We start from the raw sequence: 19884 nt of genomic DNA, 5'->3' as shown, positions 1-19884 counted from the left end.
GTTACTACTGGCTCTGTGCTTAGAAATTGCTCCTGATAGGCTTGGGGGACCATATTGCAGGGACTCGAACCCAGGACATAGCATGAAAGGCAAACAGCCAACTGCTATGCTATCACTCCAGCCCTTTATTTTTAGTTTGGTGAAGGGTAGCTTTACCTTGTGGTGCTCAGGAGTTGGTGGCAGATTTGGCAGACCATATGAGATGTTGGGATTGAACTTGGACTGGCAGTTTGCAAGGCTGTGCTATGGCTTGGGTCCCACAGCTTCATTGCTGGGAGTCCTTCCAGCACTGCTCAGCTTAGGTCAGGTCTCTGTGATGGACCTCTGTTGCAAATTAGGGAAGCAACAATCAAAGGTGCTGGTTAAAATAGTGACTTTTTTTTTTTTAGTTTTTGGGTCAAACTCAATAGCACTCAGGGGTTATACCTGGCTCTGTGTTGTTTTTTTTTTTTTGGTTTTTGGGCCACACCCGGTGACACTCAGGGGTTACTCCTGGCTATGCGCTCAGAAATCGCTCCTGGCTTTGGGGGGGACCATATGGGACGCCGGAGGATCGAACCGCAGTCCGTCCTACGCTAGCGCTTGCAAGGCAGACACCTTACCTCTAGTGCCACCTTCCTGGCCCCCTAGTTATGCTTTCTTTCACTCCTCCTGAAGTAATTTTGGAGAGTAGGATTCATATGTTTCTTTCTTTTTGGGTGGGGGGGTTTTGGGTCACACCCGGCAGTGCTCAGGGGTTACTATTGACTATGAGCTCAGAAATCGCTTCTGGCAAGCTCGGGGGACCATATGGGATGCCAGGATTCAAACCACCGTTCTTCTGGATGTAAGGCAAACGCCCTACCTCCATGCTATCTCTCCGGCCCTGGGTTCATATGTTTCTAGTGCATATAGTCCAACAGTACTAGCCTGATGCTTGGTACCTGCTCCACCAAGAGCAGGCTCAACTCTTAGGCTTAGCGGTACAGGGGGGATGCACTAGGTAGTTATCAGGTATTGTATTTGCCGGCGTATAAGACGACCCCCTAATTTTGCAGTTAACACATAGGTTTAGGCCTATATTCGCTGTATCAGACAGAACGTTCCTGTGCTGCAACTACGTACCACAGTGAGCCAATTGCTACAAGCAAAGGTCCAAAGGTTCTACTGGAATAGACTTCCTCTTAGACTCTGGCCCATCTGAGCAGGCTTTGTGACAGTGTAGATTCGGGTCCAGAACATTGCCTAATTCGCATGCATCAAAAGCCTGCTTGGATTGGCGGAGTTAGAGAGGCGGTCCGAGCAGCCTTGCAGTGATTGGTGCAGGGTCGAGTTGGAAAATTTGTTTTGTGGCAATATTCAGACAATTTTCGTTTAGTGGTATATTGAAACATTTTTCGGGATATACTCAGCGTATAAGACGACCCCCAATTTTCGGTTGGCTTTTTTTTGTTTCAAAAGTCGTCTTATACGCCAGAAAAAACGGTCGTAGTGGAGTGAAGTGGGGAAGGGATACAGTTCATGGATCCAACCCAGAAAACCTCACATGCAATGGATGAGCTCAGCCCTCTGAGTCCCCAAACCCAGAGAGGAGCTCAGAAGATACGGCTGCTGCTCACCATCAAATTGCTCGGGCCTATGGGGTCAGGGAAAATATTTGTTGAATGCATGAGTAAGGCAGGGAAATCTCAAAACCTGGATCTGCCTACTATTTTGGCTGCTGATCCTCACTTTCTTCTTTATCTACTGGGCTTATTTTTTTCAGCACTCATCCCATTCTCTGGGACACAGCCAGGAACACACAGTATTTACTTCTATGGAATTTATGGAGAGACAGACAATAGAGGTGTAAACAAATAAACAGGTCGACTTTGTCATTAAAAAGAAAGTAAAGGGCCCTTGAGTGCTAGAATAAGTGCAAAGGGTGGGGCACTCTTCTTGCCTGCGGCTAATCTAGTTTTTTTTTTGTTTTGTTTTTGTTTTTGGCCACACCCGGTGATACTCAGAGGTTACTCCTGGCTATGTGCTCAGAAATCACTCCTGGCTTGGGGGACCAAATGGGACGCCTGGGGATCTAATCGTGCACTGTCCTAGGTCAGTCGCGTGCAAGGCAAGCACCCTACTGCTTGTGCCACCTCTCCAGTCCCTTATCTAGGTTTGATCTCCAGCAAACGTCCCACCTCCATGCTATTTCTCTTCCGGCCCCAGGCTCCCGCCTTCTTTAGAAGAGTCGGGCAGGGGGCGGGGCTTCAGTGGCGGCTGCCCCACGTGACCTCAGTCTCCGTGGCAACCATAGCCCCGCCCCTTCGGCTCCCGGACGTCCATCTAAAGCTCCGCCCCTAGCCAGCCACAACGCTGCCGCCGTCGCCGCCGCTTCCGTGTCTATAAAAGGAGCCGCCCCGCGCTGCCGAGGACGAGCCGCGACGTCGGCGCGTACGTGTGAGGTCATCGCGCGGGCGCGGGCTCGAGCGCCAGTGTGCGCACGCGCGCAGGCGGGCGGGCGGGGTCGGGCGGTTTGAACGAACGAGACGAAGACGGAACCAGAGCCCGGAGCCGGTCACACGGGTGGTGGAGGAGCGGTTCCGCTGAGCCGGTGAGCCGGGGTCGCTTGCGGGCGTGGGGCGCCGGGAGCGGGGAGTTCGGCGGGCGCCGGCGGGCGGGCTCTTGGGGGGCGGCGGTGGCGGCCGGGCCGGAGCTGTCCCCTCAGCCGTGCGCTTCGGGGGAGGGAGGGGGAGGGGAAGGGCGGGGCCGTGAGCGCGCGCACGAGCTGGCCGGGGTCGCGCACGCGCATAAGCTGGGCCAGGGGCGCGCGCACGCGCACAAGCTGGGCCAGGGGCGCGCGCGGGGGCGGGCCTGGCGCCGGAAGTGGGTCTGCCCCGAGCGGCGTGGGGGCTTGTGGGCCGCGGCGGCGCGTGCGAGCGGACAGCAGCGGCGGCGGCGGCGGCGGCGGCAGGTTCCGGGCTGACCCGAAGAGACTCGCAGGTAAGGGGGCGCGCGCTTGTGTCTGTGATCGACGTGGTCCCCGCCGGCCGCGCTGCAGGGTGACCCGTCCCCGGGAGGGGATGTCGCCCTAGGATCCATGCAGATTGCCGCCTACGCCTTCCCTGCCAGACGACCTTGGGCAGGGTCTCAGTTTTGTCATCCGTGTTACGGGGACTATGGAGGTGGGGAGACCGTGGCCACGCGGTGCTCAAAAATGTCCCCGAGCGCGGTGCAATGCGATGCGTGGCAGGAAGCTCCCGGTTCCTCATCCACAAGGTAATTTGGGGTGCCTCAGCGCAGGCTCTGCGGATGGATTTCTTCCATATATACCCAGCCAGGCCCAGTGGGGGCACCCGCCAGCACCTTCCTGATAGATCTGTCGTGGTGGGGAGAAAGAAGCGAAATAAGGAAAAGGAAGACGCGGATTAGATCTATCTTGACCCCGGAGGACGGACTGGGCTGTGACGCCAGGTTCGAGACCCTGGGAGAGGTCTGGAGGACGAGTGATACCCCAGGAGGAGAGGAGCAGTAGGGCCAGGCACCGCATCGCATGCATTGAGCGCTTGCTTGCAATTGCTTGCTTGCTGGCTGGCTGGCTGGGGGCGGATCATGCGTCAGCATGTGTCACCGATGAGGATGCTGACACTTGGGTGTGACAGCAGCCCTCCCCCCTTTTCCCCGTTGTGCGCTCTCCCCTGTGCTCTCCTCCAAGCGCAAAGCTAGTCTCCCACAGGTTTTTGGCACGCTGGGAAGCTTCATTTAGGATGTGTTTGTTCCCTAAGCGCTCACCATCACCAGGATGCTCTCTCTGCTTTGCACAGGTTTTCCGGGGAAGGAAGGCATACTCCATCCTGTCTTTTTTGGTGGTCCGTTCCCCTCCAGCTCGTTCCGTGGGGCTCAATATGGTGCTTGAAATTTCTAGAGCATTTCATCAGGCAGAATTTAGTCAGTATAGGTTTGGGAGCCTGCTAGGGGTACCCTGTAGGAGAGGGATACCTCGGTGACCCAGAAGGATCTTATTTAAGCTGTCAAAACCTGGGCCAGAGAGATAGTGTGGAGCTAATAGCTTATAGCTGATCAGGTTTCAATACCTGTACTAAATCTGTACCCCTGGGCACCACCAGGAGTGAACCCTAAGAGCAGAGTCAGAAATAAATGCATAGCACCTCTAAGTGTGGTTTAAGTCTCCCTCCTTGCCCCCCCCCAAAAAAAAAACAAAAAACAACAAACCCAAAAAACCCCAAACCAAAACAGATCGGGATGGAGTGATAGCACAGCAGTTGGGCATTTGCCTTGCACACAGCTGATCCAGGATGGACTGTGGTTCGAATCCTGGCGTCCCATATGGTCCCCTAAGCCAGGAGCGATTTCTGAGCCAATAGCCAGAATTAACCCGGGAGCGTCACGGGGTGTGGCCAAAACCAAAAAGCAAACAAACAAAAAAATCTAAAACAGTTCCAAAACAACCCACGAACTTGGGTTGACATCTTTTGTCTAGGGGCCACACCCTGCAGTACTCAGAGAGCTACTCTTGGCCTGATGTTCTCGGACTATGCAGTGTCAGGGATGCAGCCCGGAACTCAGACGTGCACAGTATGTACTCTAGTCCTTGGAGCCATCTCCCCAGCCCCTGAATTTAGGAGTTTTATTTATCTATTTTCAAAACTTTATTGACTGATTCACCGATTGATTGATGGATTGGTTTCTGGTCCACACTCAGAGCCCAGGGGTCCTCCTGTCTCTGCACTCAGAAATCGCCCCTGGCAGGCTGGGGACCACGTGGGATGCTGGAATCGAACTGGGTCCCTCCCAGGTAGGCCGCATGCAAGGCAAAATGCCCCACAGCTGTGCTATATCTCCACCCCAGAAGTTTCTTTTTTTTTTTTTTTTTTTTTTTTTTTTTTGGTTTTTGGGCCACACCCTGTGACGCTCAGGGGTTACTCCTGGCTATGTGCTCAGAAGTTGCTCCTGGCTTCTTGGGGGACCATATGGGACGCCGGGGGATCGAACCGCGGTCCGTCCTATCCTAGGCTAGCGCAGGCAAGGCAGGCACCTTACCTCCAGCGCCACCGCCCGGCCCCAACCCAGAAGTTTCTTTTAAGGCTCATGTTTACCAATGGTCACAGGTGTTCGGTCCAGAGGAATTATTTTTATTTTTTTGGATCACATCTCGCAGTGCTCAGGGTTTACTCCTGGCTTTGCGCTCAGATATCGCTCCTATCAGGCACGGGTAATCGTATGGGATGCCAGGATTCGAACCACCTTCAGTCCTGAATCGGCTGCATGTAAGGCAAATGCTCTACCACTGTGCTATCTCTGTGCTATCTTTCCAGCCCCTCCAGTGGAATATTTGCTGAGTAGGAGGTGGAGATGGAGTTATCTGTAGCTCTGAGAACTAGGCTATGCTTTGACTACCTGTAAAAGCCAATTAATAGGATGAGTTAGGGATGTTTATTACACATCACAGGGTGCCTCACTCAAGTATTAAGTGGCTGCAGGTTTTGCAGAGCATATGGCACTGGTATTAGTCTTTGCTAATGAAAGCGTTTTAAATTATATGATGATGAAAGGCCATTAAGTTCTCTAAAATTGGGTGTGGTCAGGAGACACGTGGCTATACCAGCTTTCACTATATGATGGTAGGACATATACATTGTTCAGAATATGTTTGTGTATTGAAAAATAGATGGTAAGGGCTCAATCATGAAAACCATGTTTTCTGCTTGGTAATAGCATTTTTGCACACAGGTTTTAAGCAGTGGGGGGTGGGGTGGAAAGATGTGTGACCTGATTTTGTTGATGTTGACTTTGGGACCATGTTGACTTGGGACCATCAGTGCTGTGGAGTGCTTTGAGAGGTGCGGGTGGGTCTCCTGGTCATAGTTGAGGGCCCATATGGTGCGGGCCTCTTGCACACACCACATGTGCCCAGCCCATTACATACACGCTGGCCCACAATATTTTCTAGCTACTATATAAGAACAAACTGAGACAAACTCAGATAATTTTGGAGATTTGGAGCGGATTGGAATGAAAACTGGGTGACAGTTCACTGGAATTGATTTTGCCAATGAGTGAGACAGACTCTTTCCTACTCTGCATCTTGTTTAATACTTACTCTTTGTGCTGGTCACTCTGCTCAGTATTTTATATGCCTTATCTCATTTGAGCCTCCCCATTTTCCTCTTCGGATAGGTGGCCTTAATTCTGTAGTATAATTGAGGTGTATTAAAGTTAAGTAATTTGCCAGGGGTTATACAATTAATGAGTGGCCTCCAGTTCAGACTAGTCTTGGTGGCAAGAAATCTACAGTTCTATGCATAGGGCTAATTTCCTCCAGCCCAAATCTTGTTCTGCAAAGGCTCAGAAACTGGAGTTGTGTTGTGGTTTAAATGAGGTTCTGCGGCCCAAGAGGTTTTTATTCATGTGGTATGAGAAACCCTAGTTGTGTTGGCTCCTGGTGCTATTATCTAAGTTTAGGAATATAACTTGCCATCTAAGAAAAGAAAAAGCATATGTAGATATATTTTTCTCTCTCTGACACTTCTGTCCTGCCAGCCTGAAAGCAAGTTGTATTGCTGAGTACCCCTCTGTGTGCAGATGTGGGGGTGGGGTTGTGGGGACACAGAACTGATAAGTTGATACCCTCTCTTGGAACCTCTCTTGGGTGAGTAGAGCCCAGATTCTGTAGCTATGTGATTTGCAGCAGCCTAGGGCAGACCATAATAAAGGAAGTAGAAGACCAGTTCTTAATCTGGCCACTAAGTTGAGGGGGACAGATGCCATTTGGAGTGTGCAAATCACTGTTTCCCTCAGTATTGGCAATACTGGGAAGCATTTCAGTTGTAGTGTATGATGTTAATTGAGTGCATATATTAAACCATCTTGAGTCCCCAGGATTTTTGGGGGAGGGTAACACCTGGCGGCACTCAGGGGTTCCTCCTGGCTCTGTGCTCAGAAATTACTCCTGGCAGGGTTAGGGGACCATATGGGATGCTGGGGATCCAACCAAGGTTTGTCCTGGATCCGCAGTGCTAACGCTCCGGCCCCATTTGTTTCATATTTTTTTATTCTATGTTCCTCAGCGAGATTGGTCTGGCAAGCATTTCAGATGTCACAGCAAATGTTTTATGTTTTATTAGGGGCCTGCCCAGATCTCACTAGGTGTGGACTCCCCTGCCTTGCTCTTAGTTCATTTTCCTTCGTCTCCCTCTTTCCTGTCCGCCCTCTGCTAGTAGTACAGTAGGGTGAGCTCTGCCCAGCTTGAAGGTGCGATTCCCTATAGCAGATTCCTAATAAATCTGGGATACTTGGGAGTAGAATCGAGGCTGTCACGTACAAGGCAGGTGCTCTGCTGCTGAGCTCTATCCTTCACTAGAGAATAAAATGATTCCATGACCTTAACATGATTTGGCTCCTTTTTGTCTCTCTTCATCTGTACTGCTCATCCTCCTCACTAGGTTTTTGCCACCCCAGGTCCCCACATGACTACCTCCTTCTGAGTTCTACAATTCAGACTTCACTTTGTGTCTTGTTTTTAAGCCTCACTTACCCCCCAGTTCCCAGTACTGGGGATGGAACTCCTGCATGCGAACCATGTTTTTTGCCATTGAGTCATATTGAAGAAATTTGGGTGCTACTCCTGGCTTGGTACTCAGGGATGATATTGTGGGTATTGGGATCCAAACAGACTCAGACCTCCTGTATCAAAGCACATGGCTTCAGCCCAGTGAGCTCACTCTGGTTCTCAAATCTTCCTTTAAAGATCCTTTCCTCTTTCTCTTCTTACTGTGTGAATCAGTATTTCCCCTGGGATTGGTGATGTTTTCTCAATCACAGGTGAGAGGTGGGATGAGGGGTGCGGGTAGTAGTAGCTTTGGACACCACCACTAGCTGGCCCCGTTTCACTTAAGATCGATTTCCATGGGAGTGTTGATTTCCGCCCGAAACAGGGTCGATGTGTCAAGGAAGCTCGAAAGCTCTGCTCTCCAGAACATGTGTGTTCCCAATAGCAGGCATCTTGTTTCTCCTTGTTTGGTTTCCATCCCCAAGAACAGTATGTGAATGAGGATGGTCAGGGCACCCACATTTAGTAGTAGCACTTTAATAGTGTACTGTATGTTCAAATTTGAGAACTTTGCAAAGAAGTGAGGGGTGGGTGGGGAATGTGGATTTAGCTGTCTTGGCTGGGCTTTCCATATTTTCACCTCTTCCCTCTTCTGTACCTTGAGGAGAATGACTGAACCTTTCAGAGTTGTCAGGATCATGTGACACATGTCTGAGACTTTTTTCAGCAGCAGGATTCAGCAGTGTGCAAGGCAAATGCCTTACGGTTGTGCTATTACTCTGGCTCTGAGGCTCTTTCTTTTTTTTTGGTTTTTTGGTTTTTGGGCCACACCTGGTGACGCTCAGAGGTTACTCCTGGCTATGCTCTCAGAAATTGCTCCTGGCTTGGGGGACCACATGGGATGCCACAGGATCGAACTGTGGTCTGTCCTAAGCTGGCGCAAGCAAGGCAAATGCCTTATGCCCTGCACCACTGCTCCAGCCCCATCTGAGGCTCTTTTTTTTGGTTTGTTTTGGAGCCATATTAGCAATGTTCAGGAGTAACTGCTTGCTCTGCATTCAGGAATTAAACCCGGGTTGGTTGCATGCAAGGCAAGCACCCTACCTGCTGTTCCCTCTCTAGACCCATATATTCGAAGCTCTTGATGCCTAGTTAATTGGCTGTCATACTCTTCCATGGGGGAACTCAACAGAGATCTAATAACAGGGACTCAGCTGCCTTTAGGGTAGTTTATTTACTTTCCATGGAGTGCTGAGCTTTTATTGTTTTACTTTACTAAAGTTATTTGGGGGTTACACCCAGCTCTGCTCAGGGTTTACTAGAATCACTCCTGATGGGCTTGTAGGATGGTATGTAGTGCCATCCTCGCAGGTTGGCTGAGTGCGATGCAAGTGCCTTACCTGTTGTACTATCTCTTTAGCCTCTTAATTCTCTGAGACATATGAACAGTTTTCAAAGTAATTTTGGAAAACTGTAAATAAACTGTAGATAAGAATTAATAAAAGTTCGCTATCTGAAGGGAAATGTTGTGAACTTTTGTTTTGGTTTTGTGGCTACACCTACTGTGCTCAGGGATCACTCCCATCGGACTCAGGACCATATCTGGTGCTGTGGATTGAACCCTGTCAGCCATATGCAAGACAAGTACCTTATTTCTGTACTGTCTCTCAGGCCCTCAAAATAAACATTTTGATACCTCAGTAGATAAAGCTGTACTGCTGTTTTTAATTTTTCTTTGTTTTAGGACCATACTGACTTAAGCTTCAGGCCTAACTTCTGGCTCTATGTTCAGGGGTCACTCCAGAGAGGCGGAACCGTGTGTGGTGCTGGGGATTGAATTCTGTTTGACTGCATGCAAGGAAAGTCCCTGTAATATTTGTCTGGTCTGGGTTTCTTTTTTGTAAGCAGGAAATGGTCTAATTGTGCTTTGACTTTCCTTTTCCTAAAATGGTTAATTATCCCTTTAGTCAGAGCTCTTGGAGATAAAGCTTTATGCCATTCACATTAAAGTGGAGCCTAAGTGTTCAGCTGGCGAGCGTTGGGCAGTGGCAAAATGGCTGATTTCAGGCACCATGTACCCATGGAGGTCTGGACCCTTGGCTGGAATCCTAGTGTATCTGGTTTGGCCTCTTGGGGAAGCAGGCACTGCCTAACAATTGAGTGTTCAGTTGGTCAAGGATGTAGCTTCATGGTAGCACATGCTTTGGCATGTCTGGGGCCCTGGTGGGTTCTATCCCCAGGACCAAAAAAAAAAAAAAGAAAGAAAGAAAGAAAAGAAAACCGTTGAGCCTTCAACACTAGGTTTGCTCTTGAATGAATTTCACTCCTGCGCCTCTCCTTTAATGTGAGCCCTTTTCTTTCTTTTCAATGCTGTAGAAGATGGCAGTGAATGTATATTCAACATCAGTCACCAGTGACAATCTGAGTCGACATGACATGCTGGCATGGATCAATGAGTCTCTGCAGCTGAATCTGACGAAGATTGAACAGCTGTGCTCAGGTAAGAGCAAGCCATCACTGCTTTTTCAGGAAAGGCTGCAGCTCCTTTAGGATTGCATAAGGCCAGTGTCTGCTTGTAGTAGCTGCAGGTCCACATTTTGTGTTTTGGTCACTGTTTCCCTTTTTTCAGCCTTGCCTTGCTTCCCCTTCTTGAATGAACTTCCAGTTCTCAAAGAGTATATTGCTGAGGGCCAGAAAAATAGGTCCAAGTGCTGAGTGTATGCAAAGCATTCGAGAAGCTCAGGTTTAATCCTTGCATTAGGCACCGTGTGTGTCCAGAGCATCGCCAGGAGTTACTCATGAGCACAGTACTGGGCGTCGCCTTGAGCCCTGCTGGGTATGACTCAAAAATGAAAAAAAGAAGTGTGTGTCTAGAGTCTATGCTGATGCTTTTGCTTAGCTCTGAGTTCTGTTTGCACCTTCTACATCCAGTTTCAAAATGCTTCGCTGAGAACAATACTTGTCTTTGTTCTATTTCTACATTAATTTATCACTTGAATATCTTTTTCCTAAGTAGCACAAGGCCACAGTTGGGCAATGCTATTTCAGCTGCAAATTTTTTTTTTGGACGACATCTGGTGATTCTCAGGACTTATTCATGGCTCCACACTCAGGGATCATGAGTGTGGCACCTGACAGGGCTTGGGGGCATCATAATGTGGTGGCCGGGATTGAACTTGGGTTGACCATGTGCAAGGCAAGCACCTTACCTGCTATACTATATTTCTAGCCCCTTGAACTTCAGTTTTCTCAGACTATTTAATAAGAATTTGGTAGAGAGGGAGAGATTTAAAGCAAGAATGTTCTAGTAGTGGGCTGATCCCTGATATGCCATATGGTATCCTTAGCCTACCGGGATTGACTCCTGAATATAGAGGAGTAACTCCTGAATATTGCCAGGTGTGGTATGCAAACTAAAATAGAAAAAAAAAAGTTCTTCTAGTTTGACAAAACCACTGTTTGGGTGATTACTTTTCCCTTTTTTTTTTTTTTTTTTGGTTTTTGGTTTTTGGGCCACACCCGGTGGTGCTCAGGGGTTACTCCTGGCTGTCTGCTCAGAAATAGCTCCTGGCAGGCACGGGGGACCATATGGGACACCGGGATTCGAACCAACCACCTTTGGTCCTGAATTGGCTGCTTGCAAGGCAAACGCTGCTGTGCTATCTCTCCGGGCCCTACTTTTCCCTTTTAATTGTAAAAAATTTTTCTTTTCCTTTTTTGTTTCTAGGCCACACCTGGTGGCGCTCAGGGGTTACTCCTGGCTCTGCGGTCAGAAATTACTCCTAGTCAGCTTTAGGGGAACATATAAGATGCTGAGAATTGAACCCCTTTGGTCCTGGGTCGGCCGCATGCAAGGCAAATGCCCTACCTTTGTGCTATCTCTCCAGTCCTTATTTGGCTTTTTTGAGCCAATCCTGGCAGTGCTCAGGGAGTACCCCGGGAACTTTATGTGATGCCAGGAGCAAAGTCAGGTTGGCCACAAGTAAGACTAGCACATTATCGACTCTTGTCTCTCTAGCCAGCTTTTGGGATTTTTTTTATGAATAGGCTGAGTGGCTGTTACTACTGAGATCTGTGTTAAAATAGATCTTACCTATTTCTTTCTTCAATGGTTCCCAGATACAGAAGTATATATGGATCAGAGGTCTTTGATCATTATTTTTTCTAAAGTTGCGAGGGTCTATATTTTATTGCTCTGGCTGCCTGTATATAATTTTGCTTTGTTTTTTGAGACACACCCAGCAATACTCAGATCACTCTTGATATTACTCAGGGAGCCATATGGGATACCTGGGATTGGGATACCAGGTTGGATATACGTTAAGACAAATGCTCTACCCATTATAGTACTTGACTTCTGAACCACTTTCCCAGCTTCCTCTTATGAATTGCTTAATTACTGGGTCCATTTTTATTAGGGTCTTAGTTTTTAATTTTCTTTTTGTTGGTTTTGGCTTATATCTGGCAGTATCTAGGGGTATTTCCAGCAAGTTGGTGGACTGAGTGGTGCTGTGGATGGAACCTGCACATGCAAAGCTTGTTCTCTAGTCCCTGGGGCATCTTCTTGACTCTTAAGAGTCAAGATCTTGTATTAACTGTTACAGTCAGAGTGTAGCAGCATGACCCAGTCACCCATCTTCCTCTTGTTCCATCCTGCTGCTTTCATTATCTGTATGTTCTGAGAGAGAGGGAAATCCATATGCCCAGGTTGGACCTCAGCTTGATCTCTAACCTTTGCTTTCCACCCATAGGTTTTGGTTCTATTTTTTTAGGTTGCCATTATTGATAGTGCTCAAGGGACCATGAGGTTGCTAGGGATTAAACCATGTCTCTCAACAGACTAAGTATGCACTTCAGCTCTTTTTTTTTTTTTTTTTGCTTTTTTGGCTCCTGGCTATGCACTCAGAAATCCCTCCTGGCTTGTGGGACCATCTGGAATGCCGGGGGATTGAACCGCGGTCTGTCCTAGGTTAGTGCATGCAAGGCAAATGCCCTACTGCCACTGCTCTGGCCCGAACTTCAGCTCTTTGAGCCATCTATCTCTCTTGCCCCTAAGCAACTTTTGGTGGTGGTTTTGAGGCCACACCTGGTGTTACTTAGGGCTTACTCTTGACTTTGCACTTAGGGATGACACCTGATGGGTCTCAGGGATTTTGGGGATTGGACCTGCATCAGCCATGTACAAAGCAAGCACCCACTGTACTACCCTGTTTTTCCGAAAATAAGACAGTGTCTTACTAATTTTTGCTCACAAAGATGCGTTAGGTCTTATTTTCAGGGGCTGTCTTAATTTTTTCATAAAGAAGAATATGGTACACATTTATTGTTAAATGAAAATAAAGGAAATTCATTACCTGTATACAGTACCATAGTATGGTAGTTGTCAACACAAACCAGACCAACTGAATCCTACAGACCCCAGGTGGGTGACCCTAGCAACCAGTTTATGGTAAATTAACTTTTATTCTGAGTCAGAACCTGGGGTGGGTGTGCTTATTTTTGGGGGATGCCTTATATTTCACCCAGAAGGAAACCTGTAAGTAGGTCTTATTTTCTGACAGTCTTCTTTTTTTTTTTTTCCTAAAGCAACTTCCAGAAATTTCATCTGGAAATACTTTTCTTTTTTTTAGGAAGGAAGGAAAGGGAGGGAGGGAGGGAGGGAGGGAGGGAGGGAGGGAGGAAGGAGAGGGGTAGGGAAGTGACAATGTCTTATTTTCAGGGAAATACAGTATCTCTTTGGCCCCTAAATAAACAACTTTAAATCTCTTAAAACCGAAGTAGTGGACTTTATTTATTTGTCTATTTTTATTTTTTTTTATTAAATATATTTTTTATTTAAGTAACATGATCATATTTGGGGGACTTTATTTTTTTATTATTTTTTAAACTTTATTGATTGATTGATTGGTTTTTGGGTCACACCCAGTGGTGGTCAGGGGTCACTCTGGCTTTGCACTCAGAAATTGCCCCAGGTAGGCTGGGGACCATATGGGATGCTGGAAATCAATCAAATCCCACAGGCAAGGCAAACGCTCTGCTGCTGTGCTGTTCTATTATTCTATCCTTGTTGTTCTATGTTGTTACTTTGTTGTAGAAACTGGATCTTTGACTTTGGAATCTAGGAAGCATTGTTCCTGATTATTTTTTATTAAATGTATAGTTCCTTGTTTTGTTTTTTGGGTCATACCTGCCAGCACCCAGGGGTTACTTCTGTGTTGCAAATCAGCTCCTGATGAGGTTGACTGATGGAGGGATGGAGGATGAGGCCTTTTTCTTCCAGCTCGGACCACGAGCGTCTGTTACCCTGTTAAGCAGGCGGTTCTGAGGTGAATGCGGCGGGAAGAAAGCCAATAGGCAGTCAGGCTTCTGAAGAAAACAGCTCTTTATTCCATGAAGAGGCCGAAGCCAAAAGGCCTAAGAATAGGCCCCAGGAAAAAAGCCCCTCACCTTCCACAGACCCTTGCTTTTATGCCCCAGCATCAGGTACCACCCAATGATGAGAGCAGAATCAGGTGCCACCCTAGGGCGGGAGCAGAATGCCAGATCACATCCTAGGGTAGGGCACAATCACCATAAGGGTAGGGTCAGTAACATAATAATCCCATAAAAATGTTTACACAACACTTCTGCACTCAGAAATAGCACCAGGCAGTCACAAGGGACCATTGAGATTCTGAGATTCGAACCATCCTTCAGTCCTGAATAGGCTGCATGCAAGGCAAATGTCCTACTGCTGTTATCTCTCCAGCCCCCTTTTGTTGACTCTTTTCAGTATTTTTGTTTTTTTTTTATTTTTGGGCCACACCCGGTAATGCTCAGGGGTTACTCCTGGCTATGTGCTCAGAAGTTGCTCCTGGCTTGGGGGACCATATGGGACACCGGGGGATCGAACCGCGGTCCGTCCAAGGCTAGCGCAGGCAAGGCAGGCACCTTACCTTTAGCGCCACCGCCCGGCCCCTCTTTTTAGTATTTTTTGTTGTTGTTTTTTTGTTGTTGTTTTTTTTTTTGTTTTTGGGCCACACCCGGCGTTGCTCAGGGGTTACTCCTGGCTGTCTGCTCAGAAATAGCTCCTGGTAGGCACGGGGACCATATGGGACACCCCGGTGTCGAACCAACCACCTTTGGTCCTGGATCAGCTGCTGGGCCCTCTTTTTAGTATTTTACTTTGTTGTAGAAACTGGGTCTTTGACTTTGGATTCTCGGAAGCATTGTTCCTGATTATTTTTATTAAATGTATAGTTTTTTGTTTATTTGTTTTGGTTTTTGGTTTTTGGGTCATACCTGGCAGCGCCCAGGGGCTACTCCTGGCTCTGCGCTCAGAATGCGCTCAGAAATAGCTCCAGGCAGGCACAAGGGACCATTGAAATGCCAGGATTTGAACCACCAGTCAGTCCTGAATAGGCTGTGTGCAAGGCAAATGTCCTCCCTACTGCTGTGCTATCTCTCTGGCCTCCTTTGTTGACTCTTTTTTTAGTGTTGTTACTTTGTTGTAGAAACTGGGTCTTTGACTTTGGAATCTAGGAAGCATTGTTACTGATTATTTTTATTAAGTGTTTAGTTTTTTTTAATTGCACGTAACAAAAGATTAAAGTCAGTACATTTTTTGGGCCACTTGCAGCAGTGCTCAGGAATTACTTCTGGCTCTACACTCAGAAATTGCTCCTGACAGGCTCCAGGGACCATTTGGGTTACCAGGGATTGAACCTGGGTCATTTCCAGGTCTGTGTGTGCAAGGCAAATGCCCTACTGCTGTGTTATCACTCCAGCCCCAATTCAGTACTTATTTATTTTGTTTTTGGGCCACACCTGGTGATACTACTCCTTTCTATGTGCTCAGAAATCATTCATAGCATGGGGACCATATGGGATGCGGGGGGATCGAACCAAGTCCATCCTAGGCTAGCACGAGCAAGGCAGATGCCTTACCGCTTGTGCCAGCACTCCCGGCCCCTCAAGTCAGTACTTTTTTTTTTTTTTATATCTATATTAAAATACCTTGGTTACAAATATGATTGTAGTTGGGTTTCAGTCATATAAAGAACACCCACCTTCACCAGTGCATCATTCCCATCACCAATATTTTTAATCATTTTATGTTACTGTGCTTCCATTGTCTGCCTGTCACTTTCCTTCTTTTAAAGTTTGAAATATTTTGTTTGATTTTGAGCCACAACTGGTGGTGCTCAGAGATTACTACTGGCTCTTCTTCACTTTGGAATCACTCCTTGTGGTGCTCTGGGCACCATATGGGATGCTGGGAATCTAAACCGGGTTGGACATATGTAAGGCAAACGGCTTGCCTGCTGTACTATCTCTTTAGCCCACATCTGGCATTGTTCAGGGATTATTTCTGGCAATACTCAGCACCATATATGGTGCTGGGGTTGGTCTGTGGGAGACAAGTGCTCTATACTATCTCTGGCAGTTATTTTTTTGTTTGTTTGTTTTTTCGTTTTTTGGGCCACACCTGGCGGTGCTCAGGGGTTACTCCTGGCTGTCTCATATGGGACACCGAGATTCGAACCAACCACCTTTGGTCCTGGATTAGCTGCTTGCAAGGCAAACTCCGCTGTGCTATCCGGGCCCCTTTGGCAGTTATTTTATAGGGGAGGGGATTATTATTATTTACTATTGCCAGGGATTATACCTGGCACTCCTCAGGGAATTCAGCTTGCAAAGCTTGTGCTCTAGCTATTACCATTACCCTTAGTGTCCCTTTTAAAAATGTATGAAAGGGCCCGGAGAGATAGCACAGCGGTGTTTGCCCTGCAAGCAGCCGATCCAGGACCAAAAGTAGTTGGTTCGAATCCTGGTGTCCCCCGTGCCTGCCAGGAACTATTTCTGAGCAGACAGCCAGGAGTAACCCCTGAGCACCGCCGGGTGTGACCCAAAAACTAAAAAAAAAAAAAAATGTATGAATAGATTAAGTTCCTGGTTCATAAATGCGCACAGTGTGTTATTGTTAGAAGAGTAAATAAGCCATCTACCCCCAAAACAAGACTCACTTTCTGACACTCTTTTCTTCGAAGAATATCACTTTGGTCTTTTTCTAGTTTTTTTTTCTTTGCATCTTTCTGAAAGTAACGGTGACAGCATTCTTCAGGCAAGGGCTGGCAGGGAGCCAGTGTGGTGGATTTAAAGGAAGCTGACCACACACATGATGGTGATGTCAAGTTGTTCTGCAGGATGCCGATTGCTTAGTCACTGGCTTTCTCTTTTGATGAATTAGCCCTGGAGGATGGACAGCAGCAGGTTGACACCTGCCCTGGAATTGGGGTGTGCATGAGACATTAGGAAAATAATACTCTTGAATTTTTTTGTTTTGTTTTGGACTACACCCGATGGTTTTCAGGGCTTACTTACTCCTGGGTTGGTGATTGGGGATCACAATGGGCAGGATTGGGGATTGAACCAGCGTTGGCTATGTGTAGTGCAAGTACCCAACCTGCTATGTTGGAACAATAGTTCCAGCCCCAGTACTCTTGGAAATTTTAAGCACCAAAAAAGTATCTTTAGGGGTGGAGATGGAAAAAATAATGGCAAGTGGGGGAAAGAATTGGGGAACAAATGGGATGATGAGCATTACTTTCTTATGATAAAGGAGTTGTAGGGCAAAGGCTTCCCAAGCAGTGCTCAGAGACTTGAGGCCCACTCCTAGAGATACTTGGCCAGCTAGACTTGGACAGTTCAGTATTATGAATAGAGGGATTAAATTTATTTTGGGATGGTAGACATGTTAGGAAAATAATAAGGTTGGAGGGTGAACTGTAGGTACTTGAGGAGTATGTCCCCTTCCTGCCTGTGGAGAGGAGGTTCTCTCCTTGCAGACAGTTTCACCTGTTTTCCTTCTATTTGTTTTGGAGGGAAGGGGGAACCCAGCCTGAAATGCTCAGAATTTACATCTGTCTCTGCTCAGGGAACATCCAACTAGAATCAGCAAGGCAACCTATTACCTGTCTTCCAGGTCCCTTTCCCACTGTTTGGAATGGGGTGGGGTGCTGTCACACCTGGTAGTGCTCAGGGATTACTCCTGACTCTGAGCTCAGAAATTACTGCTGACTGGCATGGGTGACCATATGGGATGTTGGGGATTGAACCTAGGTTGGCTGCTCGCTGCAAGGCAAATGCCCTACCCATTGTGCTATTGCTCCAGCCCTTCTAAAACTAGTTTTAAAAGGACAAGTAACAACAATAACAAAAACAAAAAAATTTGTTTGTTACATGTTTTGAAAAATGGAGTATGGTGCTGGATAGAGGCTCAAAGGGTTGGAATTCATGTTTTACAGGTAGGAGGCCTGGGTTGTTAATCAAAAGTTTGTGGTTTGTGATCCCTCAAACACCTCCACGGTGATCCCAAGCTTAGGAGTATTCTGAGCAACATGGATATGGGGTTTGGGGCTGGGGAGATAGCTTAAAAGAACTGAAGCAAATTTCGTGCATACCAGAGCCCCAGGCTTGATTTCTGCACCCAAAAATCAAAACCAAAATAATACCAAGTTTGAGATTCCATGTAATGTTGACTATGTATCTCTGTCCTAATCTAGCCAAAATCAGATGGTAAAAGTTGAGTTTGAAGCTAAATGATAATGAAGGAATGTATGTGTGGGTTAGGGGGTATCACTGGGATCTAACTCAGAACCTTACACATGCAGGCAATTAATCAATCTACTGCTGAGCCACATTCCTGAAGTTGTTGGATTTTGAGGATCCTTATTATAAAGGTTTACATTATATTTGGGGGGCCTGGAGCGAGTAGGGTATTTGCCTCACATGTAGCAGACCCAGGTTTAGTCTCCACCATCTCATAAGGTCCTTTGAGCACTATCAGGAGTGATCCCTGAGTATAGAGATAGGAGTAACTCCTGAGCATTGCTGGAGGTGCCCCTCACCCCAAAGAAAATACATAAAACCAAAGGTATTATTGGGACCAAAGAATACAGATGTTGGAACCGGAGAGATAGCATGGAGGTAAGGCGTTTGCCTTTCATGCAGAAGGACAGCAGTTCGAACCCCAGCATCCCATATGGTCCCCTGTGCCTGCCAGGGGCGATTTCTGAGCATAAAGCCAGGAGTAACCTCTGAGCACTGCCAGGTGTGACCCAAAAACCAAAAATAAATAAATAAGAATACAGATGTTAAGTCACTTGCCTTGAATGTGGCCAAGTCCAGTCTAATCCTCACCCATGGTCTCCTGAGCAAATTGCCAGTCCCAGTCGTGGAGATCCTGGAACCATTCTTTGGGTGGTCTCTAGCATTGGACTGCTGACATAGTTGATGGAGATTCCTTGGAGGGAGTCCCAAATTTCCTGATTGCCTTTGGGAGATTTCCCTGTAATGGTATTTAGGTTCAATGGATTGGTGAAAGCATTTGCTGTTTTACTAATGGCGTTTAATGACTGTGTTTTATTCTTCTGTGTTGTTTATTTAGGGGCTGCATATTGTCAGTTTATGGACATGCTGTTTCCTGGCTCCATTGCCTTGAAGAAAGTGAAATTTCAAGCTAAGCTAGAACATGAATATATTCAGAACTTCAAAATACTACAAGCAGGTTTTAAGAGAATGGGTGTTGACAAAGTAAGTTTTATTTTTCCAGTTTGTTTCTTTTCAGGGGCGGAGCCACAATACAGCCAAATATAGGGCATTTGTCTTGCATATTGCCAACCCAGGTTTGATCCTGGCATCACATGTGATCTGCCAGGTACTGCCAGGAGTAATCCTGGAACATCTCCAGGGTCGCCCAAAAAGAAACAGACAAAAAAACGTTTCCTTTCCTCTTTTTTTAACCCATTATTGGGCATCAAATTTAGGACCTCACAGTTGCTCTACTGCAGAACTACATCTCTGGATCATGAGAAAGAGGGAAGGGGGAGGGGAGGGAGAGTGAAACTAGAGGGTGTGCCCCACACCTGGCAGTCTCAGGGACTTCTGGCTGTTGGTATGTCATCTTGGCAGTTTCTGGGACTGCTCAAAATTGAACCTGAGTCTCTTGCATACGAACCACTTGCTCTCTCTCCACCCTCCTGTTTTGTTTTTGGACTACTCTGGGGAGGTGCTAAGGGGCTTCTTACTGTATGCTTGGCTACCTGCTTCTTCATGGCAGTGCTTGGGACCATGCTGGGGATGGAATCTGTGGCTCCTTTGATGTGTCTTCTCTTTTCTTGGGGGGAGGGGTTGTCACACCTGGCTGCAGCGCTCAGGGGTTACTTCTGGCTCTATGCTCAGAAATCACTCCTGGCAGGCTCGGGGAACCATATGGGACACCGGATTCGAACCACCATCCTTCTGCATGCAAGGCAAACACCCTACCTCCATGCTATCTCTCTGGCCCCCTGATCTGTCTTCTTTTTTTTTTTTTT

The 19884-nt window shown here is 47.2% G+C and overlaps 1 protein-coding gene across 2 annotated transcripts in view; it reads left to right on the top strand.

The window, feature by feature from the left end:
* Positions 1-2498: 2498 nt before the first annotated feature.
* Positions 2499-19884, top strand: part of MAPRE1 (microtubule associated protein RP/EB family member 1) — a 33464-nt gene continuing 16078 nt past the window's right edge. Inside the window, exons 1-3 of one of the 2 annotated variants that reach the window (XM_049779343.1) lie at positions 2499-2572; positions 9905-10028; positions 18957-19102. In XM_049779343.1, the coding sequence (XP_049635300.1) occupies positions 9908-10028; positions 18957-19102 (267 nt within the window). In that variant the 5' untranslated portion in view covers positions 2499-2572; positions 9905-9907. Of the gene's footprint in view, positions 2573-2908; positions 2962-9904; positions 10029-18956; positions 19103-19884 lie in introns of those variants that run through there. The other variant, XM_049779344.1, reaches the window with a different exon arrangement.

The sequence above is a fragment of the Suncus etruscus genome, chromosome 9 (genome assembly GCF_024139225.1).
Source record: "Suncus etruscus isolate mSunEtr1 chromosome 9, mSunEtr1.pri.cur, whole genome shotgun sequence".
Taxonomy (NCBI): Eukaryota; Metazoa; Chordata; class Mammalia; order Eulipotyphla; family Soricidae; genus Suncus; species Suncus etruscus.
This window is presented reverse-complemented; position numbering and strand designations above follow the sequence as displayed.